Here is a 19,233-nt window from a genome sequence, read left to right as displayed (position 1 = left end):
AAGGAGGACGTTTCTTTTAAAAAGTGTAGAATAACACTGCTACAACTCATCTATAGGGCCAGAAGGGGGCAAAGTCACGGTTCTGTGACAGCACGATTCCTGCAACTGTTAAACATTCAGCATCACTTATTGGAATTAAAGAGGATGGCGGGGGACGGGGCGTGGAAGGAGCGTGACATAGAAAGGAAAACAGAACACGACTTTTCTTCAAGTTAAAGTATTAATGCCAATAATCCTTTTATTATAACAAGTATATTTGAACTTTTAGAAATGGAAGTGTTTTAATCAATTTTGATATGTAATCATAAATAGACTGTAGGCTCAAACCTAGGTAAATAAAGGTTTAAATTTAGTAAGCATAAGGCACTAAAGCAGCCTTTATATTTTCTCTTGGAGACCTAGTTATCAAGGAAGAACAAATTTGTTCTTAAGCTGGTTTCAGCCCATTAGGTACAAGATTACTATTGTACCAATGCCTATTTTTGAATGCATGTGCATATATGTGCATTTTAGTGCATAAGTGTGCCTGTTACCAGGGCCTAAAGATGAAACGTCGGGAAAGCCAAGCCACTGTCCTTTGCATGATACCTCCACCGGAGCGTGGAGGCCAGTCCTTCCTTTCTTGGGCCATAAATGATTCTACATTTTTCAAATCACAGGGCTTTTAGAATTGTTCATAATATTATCACTAAATATCTGAAAATGTTAAAATCTAGATTAAGTGTTTCATTTGTTTTATATATATATACATATATATATGTACACAACACACAGTTAAAAAAATTCCACCACCAAAGCCTTTTTTTCTGTAAACTAAACTTCTCTCCTTAGCCCCCACCAGCTTCAGTCTCCCTGGGTGTGTGTGTTCTGTATCCAACTAGTAGAACAAATTAAATAACTAAATATTAAAATACTGTAATTATATTCATAGCAAAAACAAAAAAATAGACATTGATACAGTATAAATCTCACTGTTTTCAGGTAGATGGCATTAAATGGTAAAGGTTAATTTTAAGCAGTTCTGACATGATCCAGTTTTACAACAAGGTTTCTATGTTAATTCTGTACACTTTTTTTTTTTTACCCTTTTCTGAAAATAAGATATACTAGAACATCAGTGTCACCAAAGACACATACTTCTTATGTTCTATGCAAGAGAAGCTAATTTGGGTTACATGCAAATATATTTCCATTAGTTGAGGCAGGGATGCTTCCTGCATTACGCCCACCGCCTGACCACCAACCATTACGCAATGCTAGGTCGGCTGTGACCAGACAGCAGTCCGAACAGAGGTTTACATGGGGCCTTGTGACGTGAGAACAACACTGAGGTGGTACGCAGTTGGGTGCAAGATGCCCAAATATTTCCAGGTTATCTTACAGCCAGACTCTTATTATTCTCCCACACTGTTTCCTAAAGAAGGTCCATATTATTTTGGTTATTAGCCTAGTGTAAGTGGAGATACTGTGGGCAACTTGAAAGGATGGACATCGGGTACACAGGCTGGGTTTGAAAGGGGAAAAAAAAAAAAGAAAACCACAGATAATGTCTTTGAGGATTTTAAAAAACATATTTATAATTAATTGGTGAGAGGTGTCAGAGAAACAATAGTAGATCATTCAGTTAGTGGTTTAGTTTGAAGTCTTATGTTACAGGAAGTAAAGTCCTTATTTAGAAAAAAAGGCCTTTATATCATTTTTACAATATACACAGTTACTTGCAGGGAAGTCAGATTTACAACCATTTTCTAAAAGCCTTTTTGTTGTTGTGGCTGTTGGTTTTTCCAAATAAGGATGAATAACTACAAAAATGAGATGCGAGAAAAGACAGCTGACAAGTGAGGATTTTCTCTTGGAGACAGCTATTGTTAGTGGGGAGAATCGATATTGACAATGTTGCTCCTAGGAGCCACCTCATATTCCTCTGGTACTGTTCACCTGAACAGCATCTGCCCCGTTATTGTACTCTACACCCGTTTTTGCAATGATCCCTTTGAATTCAACACTTCAAACGCGGGGTATGAAGAGATGTGTAAACGGAGACTGTTGCGATGCCTTCCGAGCTGCGGGCTGTGACAGGGGAATCAGGACAGGGCCTACAGACCATGGTCTCCAATCAGCTTGTTGCATGTTCAGCAATTTCGAGGTCCATCTTCCAAACCCCTTTCATGTTGTAAGTTGTAATAGCAGTTCTGACAAACACGCACCGGGGATGAGATTTTCAAGCGTTTGATTTCTGATTGAAATCGACTGCACCTATAGGAAAGCCAAAAATCAAGTAGTTATATATTTTCTGTTGGATCAGTGGCCACAGAAACCTAATTTAAAGACCCAATGGAAGATCTGAGTCAGACAGAAGGGGAGGGGAAGGAGAGGAGGCAAAACAGGGCAGGGAAGAGTTCAAGGGACTGTGGTGACGGGTCATGGGTGCTGTGGTGGTGGGAGAACTACAGGGACTACACCAGAGGGGAGAAATCAAATATTATACAATGTACAATATGAACGATGTAAGAAAATAAATTCATTTTAAAAAAATCCATGGGAACGCTTGCAGTGTAATGCCAAAGACCATATAATGGTTTGCTACATGGCTGACCAAGGACCAAAAGGAATGCAGTGTTAAAAAAAGGAGGTGGGAAATGCAGTATTATTTGGTTCAGTTTACAGAAACATAATATTAAACCAAGGCCAACTATTTCTGAAAGGCTTTTAGAAAATAAGAGGTAAGGTTTTCCTACAGAAAAATGAACAATGATGTAAAAAATATATAAAATAATAAAAAAAAGACATACAAAGGGGTAAATGCCAGGAATAACTTTAAAGCATTTTATTTAATGTAAGTATAAAGATATTAAAGATTTAGAGCTTTATTCTCTTAAAAAAAAATAAATAAAGGGGTCTCCCCGGTGGCACAGTGGTTGAGCACCATGCTGTGAAGCTGTTTGCAGCCTCTGCAGCATGGGTTTGATTCCCAGCCGGCCAGGGAGAAACCCACATGGCGTGGCAGACCTCTCCTGCCTTGCCGGCTGCTCCCCTCAGCAGTGTCTTCGGTCTGTCTGCTTGTTCTGCTCCCCACTCTGTCTCTGGTGAATTCTCTCACCCTTCTGTGCCTCTGACCTGTATGTACCCCAGTTCTTGTATAAACAAAAAATCTTTAAAAAAATAAAGAAATAAAACAATCAAAACAATGAAAAAAAAAAAGTTAAGGAAAGCCAAAGAGGCCTTTCTATCTGCCCAGCCTCTACCTTTCTCATGCCCTATAAACTTGGCAGGTGGGCCAGTGACTTTTTTTTCTTTTAGCAGGAAAAGACTCACTGTGCACTGGGAAAGAAATTTTGTTCACTATCAGGTTCCTCTGTATTTTCAAATACTTTTATGCCTGATCCACCTTGAAGTTATTTCTTAAACAGACAGTTTGGTTTTTCTCTTTGGTTCAAATATTCTAGTTTTTGGTTCATCGTGATAGAATTCCTTAAGTAGAATGTATCTAAAAGTTGTTCAAACACTTTAAAAAGTATTCCCATAGCTGGAATAAAGCAGGATGTTACTTGGATATGGACCTTCATCACTTTAAGGCTGGCTTTTCACGAGATTCAGACAGAGACTTATAATTCCTCCATTAAGGTATCAGTAAAACTATACAGAGAATAAAAAAGTACTATAAGCTTTTAAGGGGTTTAAAGGGCTGATACAGGATGTTGAGGACAACCTCAGGAATATTGATGTTTCTCAGGAACTGAAGGGCACAAAGATCAAGCACAGCTCTTCCTCTGTACCACTCTGTCAATCATTGTTGGGTTGTTTGTTCAAATTAGGCCTCCATCCACTATTTTATTCAAATGTTTATGCAAGTACACACTACAAAGAACAGATGTACACTGGTGCACACACGGGGGTGGTAACTATCAGAATTAGAGTAAGCGTCTAGAAGCACAGAACGCTTTGTCAAAATCATAGAAGTTCCACTCGGCAATGACTGGCAGCAGTATGCTATGTTGGCTACTTCATCTTGAATTAAACTTCACAGGAGACAAGGTTAAGATATCTGAAGAATATTAATAATTAAAATGACACCTTTAATTGTACACCTATATTGTTAGACTCTTAACATTTGGTGCTTTATAACACTCATGTTTCTATGTCTCATTTAACTCTCTCAATACTTCTCTGGAGAGATAATCTGCCATACTTTATAGATAAAGAAACTGGAGCTCAGTAAAGTTCGGTAATTTGCCTGAGATGAACAACAATGGACAGAAGCTCAGTGACCATCTGGTCAGAATAAACCTTTTCCAATAAGCCAATGCCGCCTACAAAACAGTTACACAATTTGAACCTAATGTGTTTTCAATGAAAATATGTCTACAGTAAGGCACTGTAAGCATTAAAGAATACTGCCTATGGATATTTTCTCTGGCCATGAAAAGTAGGGCCTGCTCTTGTGCGTACGGGACCCCAGGGAATGACAGAGATGGTATGCAAGTCAATGGTGATTGGTCAACGGACTTTTTATACAGGAGGGAAACAAATCCCTGCTCTGTGACATAACCCTTAATAAAAGTGAAATGCATTAAAGACCTACATGTGAAAACCAAAGCTTTGTAATTTTCAAGGAAAATAAACATGACTAATTTTATGATTTCATAAGAAGCACATATGAAAAACCTAAAAATAACAAAGTAGTAATTGTAAATAAAATATATTAAATAAAATACTTATATGATAGAAAAAACATATATGAAGTTGAAATACAAGGCACAGACTGGCAGAAGATATTTGCAAGATATAAGGAAGACAAAGGGTTAGTGCCTCGAGTATAGAAACAACTTCTCAATTGAAAAAAAAGGAGATAAGCAAAGCTAAAAGGAAAATGGGTCAAGTTATCCAAGAGGAAATTCGAAAAGCCAAGAAGCATATGAACGGATGTTCAACATCTCACTAGTGTTGCAAGTTAAAACAACAAAGGACTATTAGCTATCAGATTGGCAACAGTGAAAAGGTTTGGCAATATCAAGTATGAATAAGAATTTGGAGAACTTGCATATCCAGTAGGAGCTGGTGTAAATCAGCAAAACTGTTTCAAGCATAATTTTGCAATGCCTAGCTAAGCTCAAGAGCATGTCTATGACCTTATCAATTCCATTCTAAAATCTCCTTTTTAGAGAAACTCTAGCTTCTGTAATAAGAGGATGTTTGTAAGGACATGAACTGCAGCACTGGTTACAGCACTGATGAAATGCAAAAACATTCATTAAGGATTTATCGAAAGGGAAGGATAAATTTTAATATATTTGTACTATAAAATAATGAGAGCTGTTAAAAATGAATACATTAGAATAAGAGTTCTCTGTGTGAATGGATTTCCAAAAAAAGGGGGAAAAAGCAAATTACAGAAGGGTAGAGTAGCACATTTATGCAAAATTGAACACATACAACAACAATACAGTATTGTTTATGGAGAGGACATACGTATTCAAAGCACAAAAATGTGTAGAAGAGGGTGTGGTTGGGGCAGGGAGGAGAGGATTTAAATGAATCAAAAATATATTTTTATGCAAATATGATGAAATACTAGCACCTTCACTGTCGTCATGGGTGACCAGGTGATTGCCATGATTATTTCTATATTTTTAATATTACAGGAATGTTTTGTAATGGTAATAAAAAAAAACAAAGAGAAAGCAAAGACTGTTATGCACACTGTAGTGGGGACCCTGGAGCAAACTGGAACCTGCATGAAGGGCACAATTTAGATTAGATGTTAGTTCCACCTTAGTTTAACGCACAGAAACCCAGAACTGGTATCTCCTCTTACTTCTGGCAGAAGAGTTGACCACAGTTCCTGCAGTGGTGCCGTCTTTCTGTGAGGGAAAACCGCACAGAGCAGCCCGAACAGCTGTCACCTCCCTCGTCCTTCACCCAGTGGTCGGCAGCAGAACGGCCAGGTTGGTCACTCACAGACCAGCTGAAAACTCGGCCTCGACTATCACCAATGAGGATCCTACTGTGGTCCCTGCAGGAGACATGAGGAGAAAGACACCTCAGAGAAGGCAGCAACACAGACATAAAGCGAAAGAGCGCCTCTGTTCCCCTCAAGGCTGAGCACTGCGCGGGGAGGGGGCTGATAAGGGGTGGTAGCTTGTGTATAGAGAGACAAAAACAGAACTGAGCGTGACTTTCCACTTACATGTCAATTCTCTTTGGAGTAAATCTTTCCAAATCTTTGAAGAACACTGAAGACCAAGGTTTTGCTTTTATACATTTGAAATTAAAACTCAAGCTCTCTGCACAGCAAAAGAGACAATAACAAAAACAAAGAGAAACCCCACCAACTGGGAGAACATTTTTGCACCCAACACTAATGATAAAGGACTGATCACAAAAATCTGCAAAGAGCTGATGAGTCTCAACAACAACAAAGAAAATAATCCAGTCAAAAAATGGGCAGAAGAGCTTAAAAGAAACTTCTCTGAAGAGGAAATGCAAATGGCCAACAGGCATATGAAAAAATGTTCAACATCACTTGTCATCAGGGAAATGCAAATCAAAACTACCATGAGATACCATCTTACACCAGTGAGAATGGCACATATTAAAAAAACTAGCAACAACAAATGTTGGCGAGGGTGTGGAGAAAAAGGAACTCTTCTGCACTGTTGGTGGGAGTGCAAACTGGTCCAACCACTGTGGAAAGCTGTGTGGAGATTTCTGGACCTACTAAACATAGAGCTTCCATATGACCCAGCAATTCCACTCCTAGGTATTTACCCAAAGGACACAGAAACATCAATTCCAAAGAACACCTGCACCCCTATGTTTATAGCAGCACTGTTTACAATAGCTAAGCTTTGGAAACAACCCAAATGTCCAAAAATAGATGACTGGATCAAGAAGATGTGGTACATATATACCATGGAATATTACTCAGCATTCAAAAAAGATAAACACATGCAATTTGCTGCAACATGGATGGCGCTGGAAGGGATCATGCTCAGCGAAATAAGCCAAAAAGAAAAAGAAAAATACCGGATGGTCTCACTCATAGCAGGAATCTAGAAAACTTAAATAAGGGACCAGGAAAATGAATAACTATAAGAAAGTGAAAATCAAAATCAACAAAAAACTATGAACCAGAGACACTTTTAGGGGGGTGGGGGCGGGAGGGGAGGGATTGGGGTCAGAATGGGGGGCTGCAATTGTATGGGGAATATAACAATAAAATTTATAAAAAAAAAAAAAAAAATAAAACTCAAGCTCTGCCAGTTTTCTTCTTCAGATTCCTATGTTTGAGGCACATATGCCAATACAATGAAATCTACTTTCCCCATGACCTGCCCTGGCTGAGCAGATCATGGGGAAGCGGAGCTGGAAAGGCCTGACACTTACTTGGAAACGCCCAGGGCGGTGATCTCTGCTGGGTGGGCGTTGTCCTTGCGATCGAAGGCCGTGTGCATGGTTAGCTTACTCCTGAACACCAGCTGCCGCTCCCACCGGTATCCTGCAGTGGAAAAATGGAATGCATGACTTGGTAAAGTCAGGGTAGGTATACCCTAAATCAGTGTTTTTAAATGTGAGGGCCCCACAACAGGTACAGTAGCTTTTCCAGAAGCTGCTGCCTTGCTTGAAGGTTAAGCAATTTAGCTTCACTTCTTGGTCACAGGCCAAGTCAGAGGGTGTCTCGTTTGCAAACTCAAATATAGGGCAGGGGAAATCTTCAATGCAAGAAGAAACAACTTTAGTGGAGAGTCTTATCTGTAACTCTAACATAAGCAAAGTTACCAGTGAATTCAATGCAGTTTTACTTATTTATCTATAATTAATAACTTATCCAGTTTAAAAAGATGTCATGATTTGTGAATACTGAATGTGGTTTTTTGCCTGAGAGTTTTTTTTTTCTTTTAGTGCCCAACATATTGCACATACTACTATGGTAAAGAATTTCCAGGTGCACTTTATACAAGAAGAAATTCAAGATTCTTTGTGGGCGGCTCAGGTCACAGGTGTGCAGCCTGGGGAGAGCTAGAGCCCACAGTGCCAGTCAACCAACCCTCCCACCGCCCTCAAGGAGCAAGACTAGATTTCAAGTTACCAGGCTTTAATCTGCTGTAATTCCGAACTTCAATGGGATTGGGGATGGGATGATTAAGGGGACCCTGCAGATGGGCTCTGGTCTGGCCCTCCGAATAGTTCACAAATATGAAACCATCTTTCTCATCCAGACTGAGCTGGTCGGACCAGCGCCGGGAGTCATCGGAGCCGCTGTCGGTGCACCAAGTGGCTGTGGCGCGGCAGGAGGCGGCCCGGGGCCTGTGGCTGGTGCTGCCAGGCTGGCTGGGTGTCTCCTTGGGATCTTGGCTGATGCTTTGCTCCTCTACTTCTGAATCGCTGCTGTCCTCATCCTGGGCTTCCTGCCCTGGGGGGTGGATGGGAGAATTAGAAGACACACACACACATCATAGACTCAGCTTTGTTCTACTGGTATTTTTCTCCGCTAGTTAAGACAAATACTCGACGCTAAGTATAACAATAAAACTACCAGAATTTTCAGTTAGATTACAGTAGTAAAAAAAGGGTATAAGTTCTGAGTTCATAGAATACTTTTGCCAAAATCCTTAGCCTGGCATTTCTCACTCTCTGCCTTTCACTCTCTTCCACAACACAGCTTGATGGTGCAAATCTATTCTCCATGCAGCCCTGCTCCTTGCTCCATAATTCTGCACACACCTTCAGCCTTTCTTAGATCCATCTTCCCAGTCTTCGTATTCCATGTTACCTATCTTTCAAGGGATCATTTAAACATTTCTTTCTCAAAAATCTCACCTGGTTTCTGCAGCACAAAGCAAAGCACTTTTTCCCTCTTGTGAACTTCTGTAACAGTTGTACGCCTGTAGTGTACCTGAAATTCTCACCCTAAACTATTACTCTTGGACACTGTTTCTGTAAGACAGTGATCAACTTGAGAGAACAAGTCCCAAGCACAGTCCCAATAACACAGGTGAATGAATTCTCGGTGAAGCTTTAATTTAGGATTTGGCCAACCCCCACTTTTTATTGTTATTTTGCATTTCCATTGTTTTTTTTCAAGTCCTCGATACCACTAGCAGACTAGATGACTAATCTAAAGAGAGGTTTTCACCTCAAATGATCATGAGCTTATGAACTTTAAGCTCTTCAAACAAGCAGTCGAGGGAGAGGCTTCAATTTCCAGTGACCTTGTCTTCTCTTTCACCCAAGCTAATAACCTCACATCCTCCCGCTTCTACACAAAGGTCAATTTGCTACTGAGCTGGTCTCCCCCATTCTGTCTGGCACAGGACTATACAACAGAAGAGCATGTGCCAATGTCTCTCCTCCCTGATTTTGATCCTTTCTTCTATCATGTATTAATCTCACCTTTCACTGTTTAGTCACTTAAAAACTTGTTGTTGGATCCTTTAATCCAATGTCCTGTACATAACAGGTAGCACCCAATCACTTGCTGAACTGAACTGAATCTTTCTGTCCCTAACACCTATAAGACCTTTTCAAAGGAGCTGCAACTATGTAGAAATTTATATTAAAGTAATACAGTAATACAAGGACTAAAATGTACTGCCTATGTGATCTTTTCAGTTTTCTGGCAAAGGAAGGAAAATTTACTAAAAGAGGTGATTTGTGTCTTTATGATCATAAGTCTTTTTCCCTCAGTAATGCCCGCATACTTTAAACCCCTTTGAATATTCCATGTACAAAAATTAATCACAAAGAAATAATCAAGGTCAAATTTAAAACTGTACTCCCTGCCAGGGAGTCCCTTGTACTAACTGTTTTAACTCAAAGGCAGGTAACATCTCTGGGGAGAAGCAACTCAATGCAGATCTTGGCCTGGTTTTATGGCATCATTTTCAATCATTCTGCATAGAAATCATCTATCTCTACATTTCACTGGAAATTTTTAAAATGCTTCATAAATAATGGATAACAGTATACAGATGACCAGGTTGCAGTTTGAATTAATGCCCTTCTTGAGCAGGCCCAGGGTGGGGACTCTGGCCTGCTTTTGTGAATAGCTTATAAACACGATGCCACCTTGTCATCCATGCTGAGGTGTTAAGTGACAGCACAATAGTCACGACCAAGGCCTGGGCAGACCTGCCCATCACTGGACTCTCCAGATCTGCTTTATGTTTTCAGACCTGAAAACCTAAGCATTTGGTACTCCAGGAATCTAGCAACTCTAGTTAATCTAGAAACAAGTCACTGACACACTGAGTGTTACAGAGTGACCGAGAGAGAATTTTTCCAGGCCTGCCCAGCTCTCTCACACAATAGGCAACTATCATGTTTCTCAGAGTCGTGCTCAAATTCAGGTTCCTGTTCATGTTGTTTGACCAGTTTCTCTATATTGACTTAAAAACAGTCCAAAAACTATCAAATAGCTTTTTTTAAACTATGAAATACCTATTTGTGCTTCTGGACAGTCTTCTTGCATCTCTAGGACTTCAACAGGCTCAGGAGCTGGTGTTTCAGGAACTTGTAAAAATTCCATTCTCCAAAACTGAGTAAGCGTGAAAAGAAATAAACATATTAGGAAACAACTTTTGTCACTGGATGAAGATGGTTTCTCAAGGTTAAACAGATAATTTCCATTATTGCATAACCAGATTTCTCTGAGTCTTGCAAAATATGGTGTCTACATACACGGTGCTTCCCAAATATCAGATGATAAATGATGTTTTATGGTAGAGGGAAAAGGACCATAGTCAAGTCAACTTGAAAAAATGATTCAATGAAGTATACTTTGTTTCCTACAACAACCTCTCCCCTGTGCTAATACAGATTCACAGGTGCTAATATAGACTCTCCTTCAAGAAGGCACAAAGCAAGCAGGATCCCAAGATGTTATTTGGCTTTGGAGCTTTTTCATAATGCCCTATGACATAATCATCTGAGACACTTCCTGGAGGGGTAGGGGTATGCATGCCATCTGAGGAGCAGGTTGTATGTAGGAGGGGTTCAGAGCTTCATTGTTGCCTATCTTGATTGCTCTCTGCTTTTACAGAGATCACAATTCAAGAAAATAGGCAAATCCCCTCAATGATAAGAAATCTAAAAACTTGGTGGATTCTATTTTCTGTAGAGGCCCAACACATAGAAAACTAGGGAAAGGATAAACTATCCAGGATTCAGGGCAAATATTCCAGGATTCTAGACAGGGAATGAATGAATGACCTGGAAGCATTTCCTGCTCTGTATCTCTCTGTAAAGAAGAAAGAGTCCTGTTTTTCCTAAGAAGTCTTCTGACAGGCTGAAAATTCAAAACTTAGCAAGAAGTGTGTTTAGCAGTCTCAATGAGACATGGAAACCACATTTGCGTGGCTTTCTTGTGTCAAACTGTCAAGTGGTTGGTAGCACTAAGAAATCTAAAGAGGAAGAAAAGGGGCGAGTCATTGACAGTCCCCATGTCTAACAGCGACAGGCTTGTTTGGATCTGAGCAAATCTGCTACATGACTTTACAACCTGTTCAGGGGTGGACAGCTTCACAAGTTTCAGGTAAATAGGCAGCAAACACCCTTATGTACTCGTCTTGGAGTGGACTTACCCGGACCACGCCATCCGAGTGTCCCGTGACAATGACGTTCTGTGTGTCCCATTCATTCATCTCTGACACACAGCAGCAGACGATTTGCTGGCTCCGACCTGTGAATGTGTTTACACTCACGATCGGGTTCCCGTTGATGCTCCACACATGGATATATGTGCCGGCACAGGATACAATGTCCCCCTGGAGGGGAGAGAAATAGTTTCACTCCTTTCATATAACATTCCGGTTTCAGAAGCAAACTGAATCCTTGGCCTAATACTCAAAAAAACCTTTCAATCCTTGCACAAGTAATTTCTAAGGCAATCTAGAATTCAGAGCTCACTGACTTAAAAAAAAACTACCCTCAACATACCGAGATATCTGACTGCAGAATTAAGGCTACCAGGAGAGAATGGGGGACAAAGCCCCAATGGACTATGATAGGGCTTTGGTGGTAGGGGTGGCAAGGTAAAAGGCATCAGAGGTGGTGCAAACCTATACCTCTAATTCACTGTAAACCAATGTTACCCCAATTTAAAAAAAAAAAGATTTCAAGGTTGAGCAGATGCTGCGGCCAAGGTGATCTGAAAGGGAGACATGGGTAGGAATCCTTCTGTTCCCTGTTTATGCCCACTCACATCCTCTTCCCCCCACTGCTGAATAACATTTATTTCAGATTGACTGTGTGTGTAATATGAGGAGGGGGTGAACTACTCATTTTCCTCCCATTGTTCACAAACTCTATTTGTTCCGTTCATTTTAAGGCAGGAATCCAGCTCCCTTTAATTTTATAAAAATGAGTCCAACCACCAAAACTACAGAAATGTTTCAGTCCAGATACAGTTGTACCTCTTCAATAAACAGTAAGATGGAATTTTAGTAACATTGTAATTTATATTTGGAATTTATATTTACCACAAGGGTGGGAGAGTGAGGGAGAAAAAGAAGAAAACTGGTATTAGGGTACTTCTTGGCAAAATCTTAACAAACCCTAGGATTGATCTGATAATTCATGATTACCAAAGATGAAAAGAACAACCTTCCCACTCATACTGTAACAGGTTTGGCTCCATGCAACCTGGGAGAATACAATCACCACAGTTAGAGTAACTAAGATGTTTTCTGAATTATCTCCTGGTGCCAGTTACTGTAGAGGACACTTTAGACATTCCATTTAATCCTTACTTATAATAAGCCTGGCAGGTTAGGTATTATCAGCCCTACTTTACAGAGGATGAAAGAGCTCAAGTAACCTTCTTGTTATCAGAGTCAAGATTTGAACCCAGCTTTTTCTAGCCTATGTACATTACACCAAACTGCCTCTCATCACTCACTAAGATAAATGATTGTTGTGATGCTAGGTACTGACTTTGGAAATAACCAGGTGAATTTCAGTACAGCCAGCAGGCACACAATAATCTAGAGGAATTGGAAGATGCTCAACAAAAGCAGATGGAAAGCAGAACCTGAACAGCAGCACCCAGGAAGGAGGACAGCATGATGGAGGCAGGATAAAGAGGCCTCTGTCCACTGTCCTGGTCCTGCTACCGCTCTTTTCCCTCCTTCCCTCCCTTCCTTCCTTGGCTCTTCCACCCAGATGGCATGAATCAATCCAAAACTCAAACAAAAATACTACTTAGCAGAGCACTGCTGTTTCAACCTCTGCATCAGAACCACCTCTGACAATGAGAGTCAGCATTTGTGCATTGATTAGTGGTGGCCTCAGTCTCTGTAAGAGATGAGAGATCGCTGCCCTCTGCAAGGCTTTCTCCAGTTACTCCAGGTACCTCAATTAGAGTGCATTACAGCAAATTCTGTGGTTATGAGGGCTGAACAGTAAGAAGAACAAAAGGGCAGCAGCAAGGTAACTTTGATTCAAAATGTAGACTGATAGCCTGATGTAAAGTAGACTTGATGTTGGCCACATAAATAGAAATCTTTTTCATGAGTCATTTAGAAATTACAAAAGCATCTGAAAAGGGGAAAATCAAACACTTCTGCAATGTTTGCAGCAACTACTGCAATCCAGTGGGTGTGTAATAGCTTAACTAACCACTGACTATAAATAAAATTCTCAGTCTGTTAAGTTAATAACAACCCCAAAACATAGTGCTGGCAATAGTGGAATCAAGCATTTTACTGAGGGCAGCACTGCTGGATTGGAACGGTTCTGCTGTACTAACATTTTGGTAAAACTCTTAGCTACCAACATTTGCAGGATCAACCCAAGGTCTGTTGTAAAAACATCTTAAACCTTTAAAAAATGCCAAAAAAAAAAAAAAAAAAGCAGTTTTACTTTTAACTCCACTTGCTCCCCTCTCATTCCCAAAACTCTGGCTGCTCTTACTGTTATCAGGCAGGCTATGAGCTACTGACAGGAACACGTTTTGCTTTTTTTCCCCATTCTCTTTCAGTGACATAATATATGCTACTATCTTATGGTAGAAATTAAAGATGGATGTAACATGCCTCACAAGAAAAGTTGATTGGGTGAGGCCAGAAGACTCATGCAGGATAAATTCTGGTGAGAATTGGTTCTGTATATCTAAACAATGAGGCTTTCGGGAGGGGGCAAGTCTGGCTGATTTGCAATGTGGGCATCATCTACATATGAAGGTAGTAACTTGTTCCTTGGACACAGAGGCCTCAGGCTTTGTAAACCTACCCTTTCTTTCCTTGCTTACCAAACACCCCAGTAGACTGTTACCCTTCCACCTCAAGTGGGCTTGGTCTGGATGAGGGACTCTTAGGTCTATGCATTTATTTTATTCTGAGTCATTTTATTTATTTCTATGTAAAATAATTATTTTTGAGAAGGCATAATATCCTTTGATAACTTTGAGATGTTTTGAAGATAATTCTTCAACAATTTACCACTTGTTTGGGTACTTAAATATTACTATTCTCCGTTTCCATAATAAATAAAAAATTTGAATGTGTTTCATAAAAATTTCAGTGCCATTTTAATATTCTTTAAAAATACATTCAAAATACTAACAATGATGTAAGCCAGTGGTAATACAATTAAAAAAAAGTCATTTAAAAGTCATTAAAAAAAATAAAAATCTTTAAAAAATTTCATAGAGGCAGAAAGTAGAATGGTGGTTGCCAGAGGCAAGTTATTATTTAATGGCTGAAGATATTCACTTTGCAAAGAGGTTGTGCAGCTGCACAACATGTGGATGAGCGGGTGCCACAGAGCTGTACATTTAAAAATAGATAAAATGGTAAACTTTGTTATGTATATTTTATCACAATAAAAAAGGGAAAATAAAATCCTACAAATTACTTGATTTTTAAAAACGAACTTGTTTTGAATGAATCTTGTTCTTTAAAGTATATGCAACAGTGAAGAATCAAACCTGGCTGTTTAAAGTTTGCAATAATGAATGGATTTTAAAACAAATTTGTTCTTTCTTTGTGTTACAAATATTAACATCCATTCACTTTTGCAAAAAACACATGATGGTTTAAAAAAAAATGAGTGCCAATCTACTCAGGATGCACTGACATTGGCCAGAACTACTTATGTTCTAAAACATAAGCCAAGTGGGCAGTTGATTGTTTACCGTTAACTCATTGATACAAAGAGCAGAAACTGGAGCACGATGGCCTCGGAGCTGGGTGAGGAATGACAGCTTGTTCAGATCCCAGATGATGCAGGTTCGGTCCCGGGACCCGCTGACGATGATGTGATAGGCTAATGAGGCTGTAGCACAGGTAACTGTATCCGTGTGGCCAAGTAAGGCCTATAAAGAGAACAGAAAGACCAGGCTGGTTGCAGCAGCAGTGCTCCCTAAGGGATTCCAGAAGGCCTTGGCTGCACTAGGAAATGACAGGAATGTGGACTGGGAGTGCCTTGAACAGTGTCTGGGAAGTCCTCATTCTCTTTTTGTTTCATTCTGCTGAGGAGAGGGGAGAATTCTGGAGGACTCTGGAGGTTCTAATCTCCAACGTTGCACTGCTGCTTCCCTGGACTTGGGTCAGTAACTCAGAAGCAGGGAGAATGGCAACCGCAACCAACCCAGCATGTGTTTTCTCCTACTGTTTCTGTGTGGACATGTGTCAGCGATGGCCCCCAAAGTACAGAATTTAGTCTGAATATTTATTCTACGATGCCATCAACTCCTGTTAAGTCCATTCTAAGGAACTACAATTGGATAGAGTTTTAACAAAGGCACAAACTATGGGAACTGCAAGGTTGCGGTAGATGGTTCTAGAAAGATAAAGGGAAACTGTGGTCCCGATGTGTCTGCTAAGCTACAGTTACTGAACTGCAGATATCTGGACATCTCCTGTGCGCAAGAGACCCTTTCAAACTTCTCTTTTTGCTGGAATATAAAGAGAAACAAGAGGCAGGGAAATGGACATTGTAGGAAAATAGGTATTCTGAAGAAAAAGATTCAGACTTCTATTAGGATTTCTAAAATACTGAGCACTTGATGGCTTAAAATTCTGGCCATAAAATACACTTATTATAGGCTTATCACATCCTAGAAGGCTGTTTTAAGTAAGAAGTGCTTTTTTACTGAGAGATTATTGGCATACTAGCTTCAAAGCCTGTCTTCTATGTGGAAAACAGTATAAGAGAGTTTGAATCAGCAAACTACACTGCCCACCTTGTATTCGCTAATGTGGAGACTGTATTTCGCTACCTTTAGATGCAGAGCCAATGACGTTCCTGAACCATATGGATGGTTGTTGCTGTTAAGTACAAGGGGTTTGAGCTTTCTGCAGATATTTAAAGACACCTCTGTTGGTTTGACTTTAGTTTTTAAACAGCTCTGGAATCACAAGGAACTGAATTTACATTCGGGCTTTACCACTAAGTATGAATGGACATGAGCCTTAACCCAAGTTGTGGCATTTCCAGGGGTACATGATGCAAATTACTGACTTATAGAATTGCAAGGATTGGAGTTTTACATTTTTCAAAATACCTGCACATAATGGTATACTTGATAAAAGGTATTCAATATTTTTGTTACACTACTTTTCAAATTTGTAACATAGAAAAGAGGTAAACTCCACCAAAGAAATCAAGTATTAAAAGATGATGGTTTAATTATGAGAGGATTCTTGCTTTCAGTTTAATTATGAGAGGATTCAAATTTTCAGTAAAAATTTGTAAAAGATAAACTCATACCATTTGCAGCAACATGAGTGGAGCTGGAAGGGATTATGCTCAGTGAAACAAGGCAGAAAAAAAAGAAAAATATTGGATTGTTTCACTTACAGGAAGAATGTAGGGAAACCAGATAAGGGATCAGGAAAAATAATAATAATAATGAATTAAAAAACAAATTTAACAGGCAACTATAAATCAGAGACATTCTGTAGAAGAGGGGGAGGGAGAGGGATCAAAACAGGGGAGGAAGTGCACAAGGGACCATGGTGAAGGTGCACGGGCAACTTGGTGGAGGGAACTTTACTAACGCTGAGAGGAGAAAGCATACATTGTACAAAAAGAAAGAATGATGTAAAATATGTTTTTTTGTTTTTTTTAAAAAGGCGGTGTGGTACTGGTGAAAGAATTGATAAGCAGCTGAAAGGAGTAAATAGAGAACCCAGAAAAAAAAAATTGTGTAGCAGTCAGGTATGTAACAAATGATCAAAAATGCATATTAATAAAATCATCACTGGCTTCAGTGAGTACATTCGTGAGATTGTCATGATAAGAACATGACACATGACGGAAGAGCAAAACAAAAGATTTGGTGGTCCAGCTGAGTGAAAATCACCTAGAGGGGAAATTCATTTTTGAAATACCATTTTCTGATTTAATTACCATTTTTGGTCAGTCCTCTTTCTAATGAAAGAACATATATATTTTTTATTTTGTTCATTATGTCTGAAGCACCTTGGCATTAAGGAAGCTTCTAAAATGTCTCTAAAGTATGGCAGCTGAGCTGGACTATCTTTTCGTCTTCCACATATTTTGTTACCTGTTTGAGAGTGAGTGTCTTGGCCTTCTCCTTCGAGGTGCCCATCTCCCACACACACACAACCGTGCTTGTGCCGCCCGTGATGACCAGCTTGGGGTTGGGGCAGATTGCACAGAGAATCTGGCCCCACTCAGATAAACACTCATAAACAGTCACTGCCTGTAGAATACAACAGATGTTGCATCACTACGTCATCAAGTAGACTTCCAAACACAATGAAAACACTGAGTGGAGCAGAACGTTTACAGAGACCTCACAGGCAAATATTTGTGTGCACTCTGGGCTGGTTTTCATTTGGTAGCATTTCCACGGAAGCCCTACTCTGAACTACCCAATAAAACTTCCAAACTGTAGTTGCTGATAAAAACCACAACACAAAGGACTACTCAGTCTTTTAGTCTAGGAAAATGATGTTCGGATGGTGTTGCTATGTAAGATGCATGGGACAATCTGGCAAAAGGATGTGCTTGCTGGAGTGACTGAGAACGTGAAGAGCAACATGGTGCTGCTGTTCAGAGAACATCCACCACATGGAATTCTGTTCCAGAGCGACATACGGAATTGTGCGGGCAACCTCCTTTGCGCATTCGGGGGACTGTCAGAGGGTAAACACATGGCACTAAAGAATCACCGCTTACCACCTCTTCCAAGGATACTGATATTCAAACAGTAACTACCGCTGCTTGGGGGACAGGTGACACAGGATTTTTGCCTGCCATTTTAGAGCACTGAAATGTAGGTGGGCCAGATGGGGACTCATCACAAGGAGGTAATTCTAGCTGGCAAAAATGTTGAGTACCTTGTTGGCCAGGATCTTTTGGAACAATTCTCTGAGTGGAAGAGAAGAGCTAAGCCCTAGTACAAGTTTCCAAGAGAGACTTGTTCTTCAGGAAACAGAACTTGCCCAATAGCTTCTTTATCCTGATCTGATACAGTGAAGAGCTCCCTTACTTTGGGTTTTGGAGAAACAACTAGAATTCTCCTAGCCCCATTAAGGAGGAATTCAGACATAAAAGAAAAAAGTTCAGGGCCTCCCCGGTGGCGCAGCGGTTGAGCGCTGGGTTGCCAAGCTGCCCTCGGCCTCTGCGTCGCCGGTTCGATCCCTGGCTGCTCCCCGGCCACCAGAGGAGGGTCCTGCATGGCGTGCAGACCTCTCCTGCCGCCTGCTGCTCCCCTCAGCAGTGTACTTCAGTCCTTCTGCCTGCTCTGCTCCCCGCTCTGGCTCTGGTGAATTCTCTCACCCTCCCGCGCTTCTGACTGTACCCAGTGCATGTATAAACAAAACAAACAAACAAACAAACAAACAAATAAATAATGCAAAAAAAAAAAAGAAAAAGAAAAAAGGAAAAAGTTCAATAGTGAGCAAGAAACAATGCATACCTTGTCTGACTCATAGGTTCCCAGTCTGCAGCTGAGGTCCGCGTAGCCCCAAGCGAAAGTTTTGTTCCATGATGGTGGGATCAGAACCTTGTTCTGTTCCACTGCAAGAATCCCTTTATCTGTACAGACTATCTGTCCCACGGGTTCTTTGAGTTCTATAAAAAACAAATCAACACATTAGAACTGAGACAGGGAAAGTGACAGGAGACAATAAAGTAATCTCAAGTGTTTATACAAACAAGCACTTCACATTTACATTAAGACAAAATGACTTCAGAGGTACAGTGTGCCTTCTGCATCATCCACAAGGCCCACTGGGTAGACACAACCCTGACATGTTCTAT

At 40.3% G+C, this 19,233-nt stretch overlaps 1 protein-coding gene across 2 annotated transcripts in view; it reads right to left on the bottom strand.

Annotated features, from left to right (window-relative positions):
• Nucleotides 1-2,132: 2,132 nt before the first annotated feature.
• Nucleotides 2,133-19,233, bottom strand: part of WDFY3 (WD repeat and FYVE domain containing 3) — a gene marked incomplete at its 3' end in the record, with an annotated part of 191,890 nt that continues 174,789 nt past the window's right edge. For both annotated transcript variants that reach the window (XM_084233369.1, XM_084233370.1), the window contains 9 exons: nucleotides 18,890-19,044; nucleotides 17,510-17,668; nucleotides 15,134-15,313; nucleotides 11,583-11,765; nucleotides 10,441-10,537; nucleotides 8,090-8,413; nucleotides 7,387-7,498; nucleotides 5,816-6,013; nucleotides 2,133-2,256 (listed from right to left, as the gene is read on the bottom strand). In XM_084233369.1, coding sequence (XP_084089495.1) covers nucleotides 2,133-2,256; nucleotides 5,816-6,013; nucleotides 7,387-7,498; nucleotides 8,090-8,413; nucleotides 10,441-10,537; nucleotides 11,583-11,765; nucleotides 15,134-15,313; nucleotides 17,510-17,668; nucleotides 18,890-19,044 — 1,532 coding nt within the window. The remainder of the gene's footprint in view (nucleotides 2,257-5,815; nucleotides 6,014-7,386; nucleotides 7,499-8,089; nucleotides 8,414-10,440; nucleotides 10,538-11,582; nucleotides 11,766-15,133; nucleotides 15,314-17,509; nucleotides 17,669-18,889; nucleotides 19,045-19,233) is intronic.

The sequence above is a fragment of the Talpa europaea genome (assembly GCF_964194135.1).
Source record: "Talpa europaea genome assembly, chromosome: 5".
NCBI classification, from domain to species: Eukaryota; Metazoa; Chordata; class Mammalia; order Eulipotyphla; family Talpidae; genus Talpa; species Talpa europaea.
Note: the sequence above shows the minus strand (reverse complement) of the source record. Positions and strands in the feature narration are given on the sequence as shown.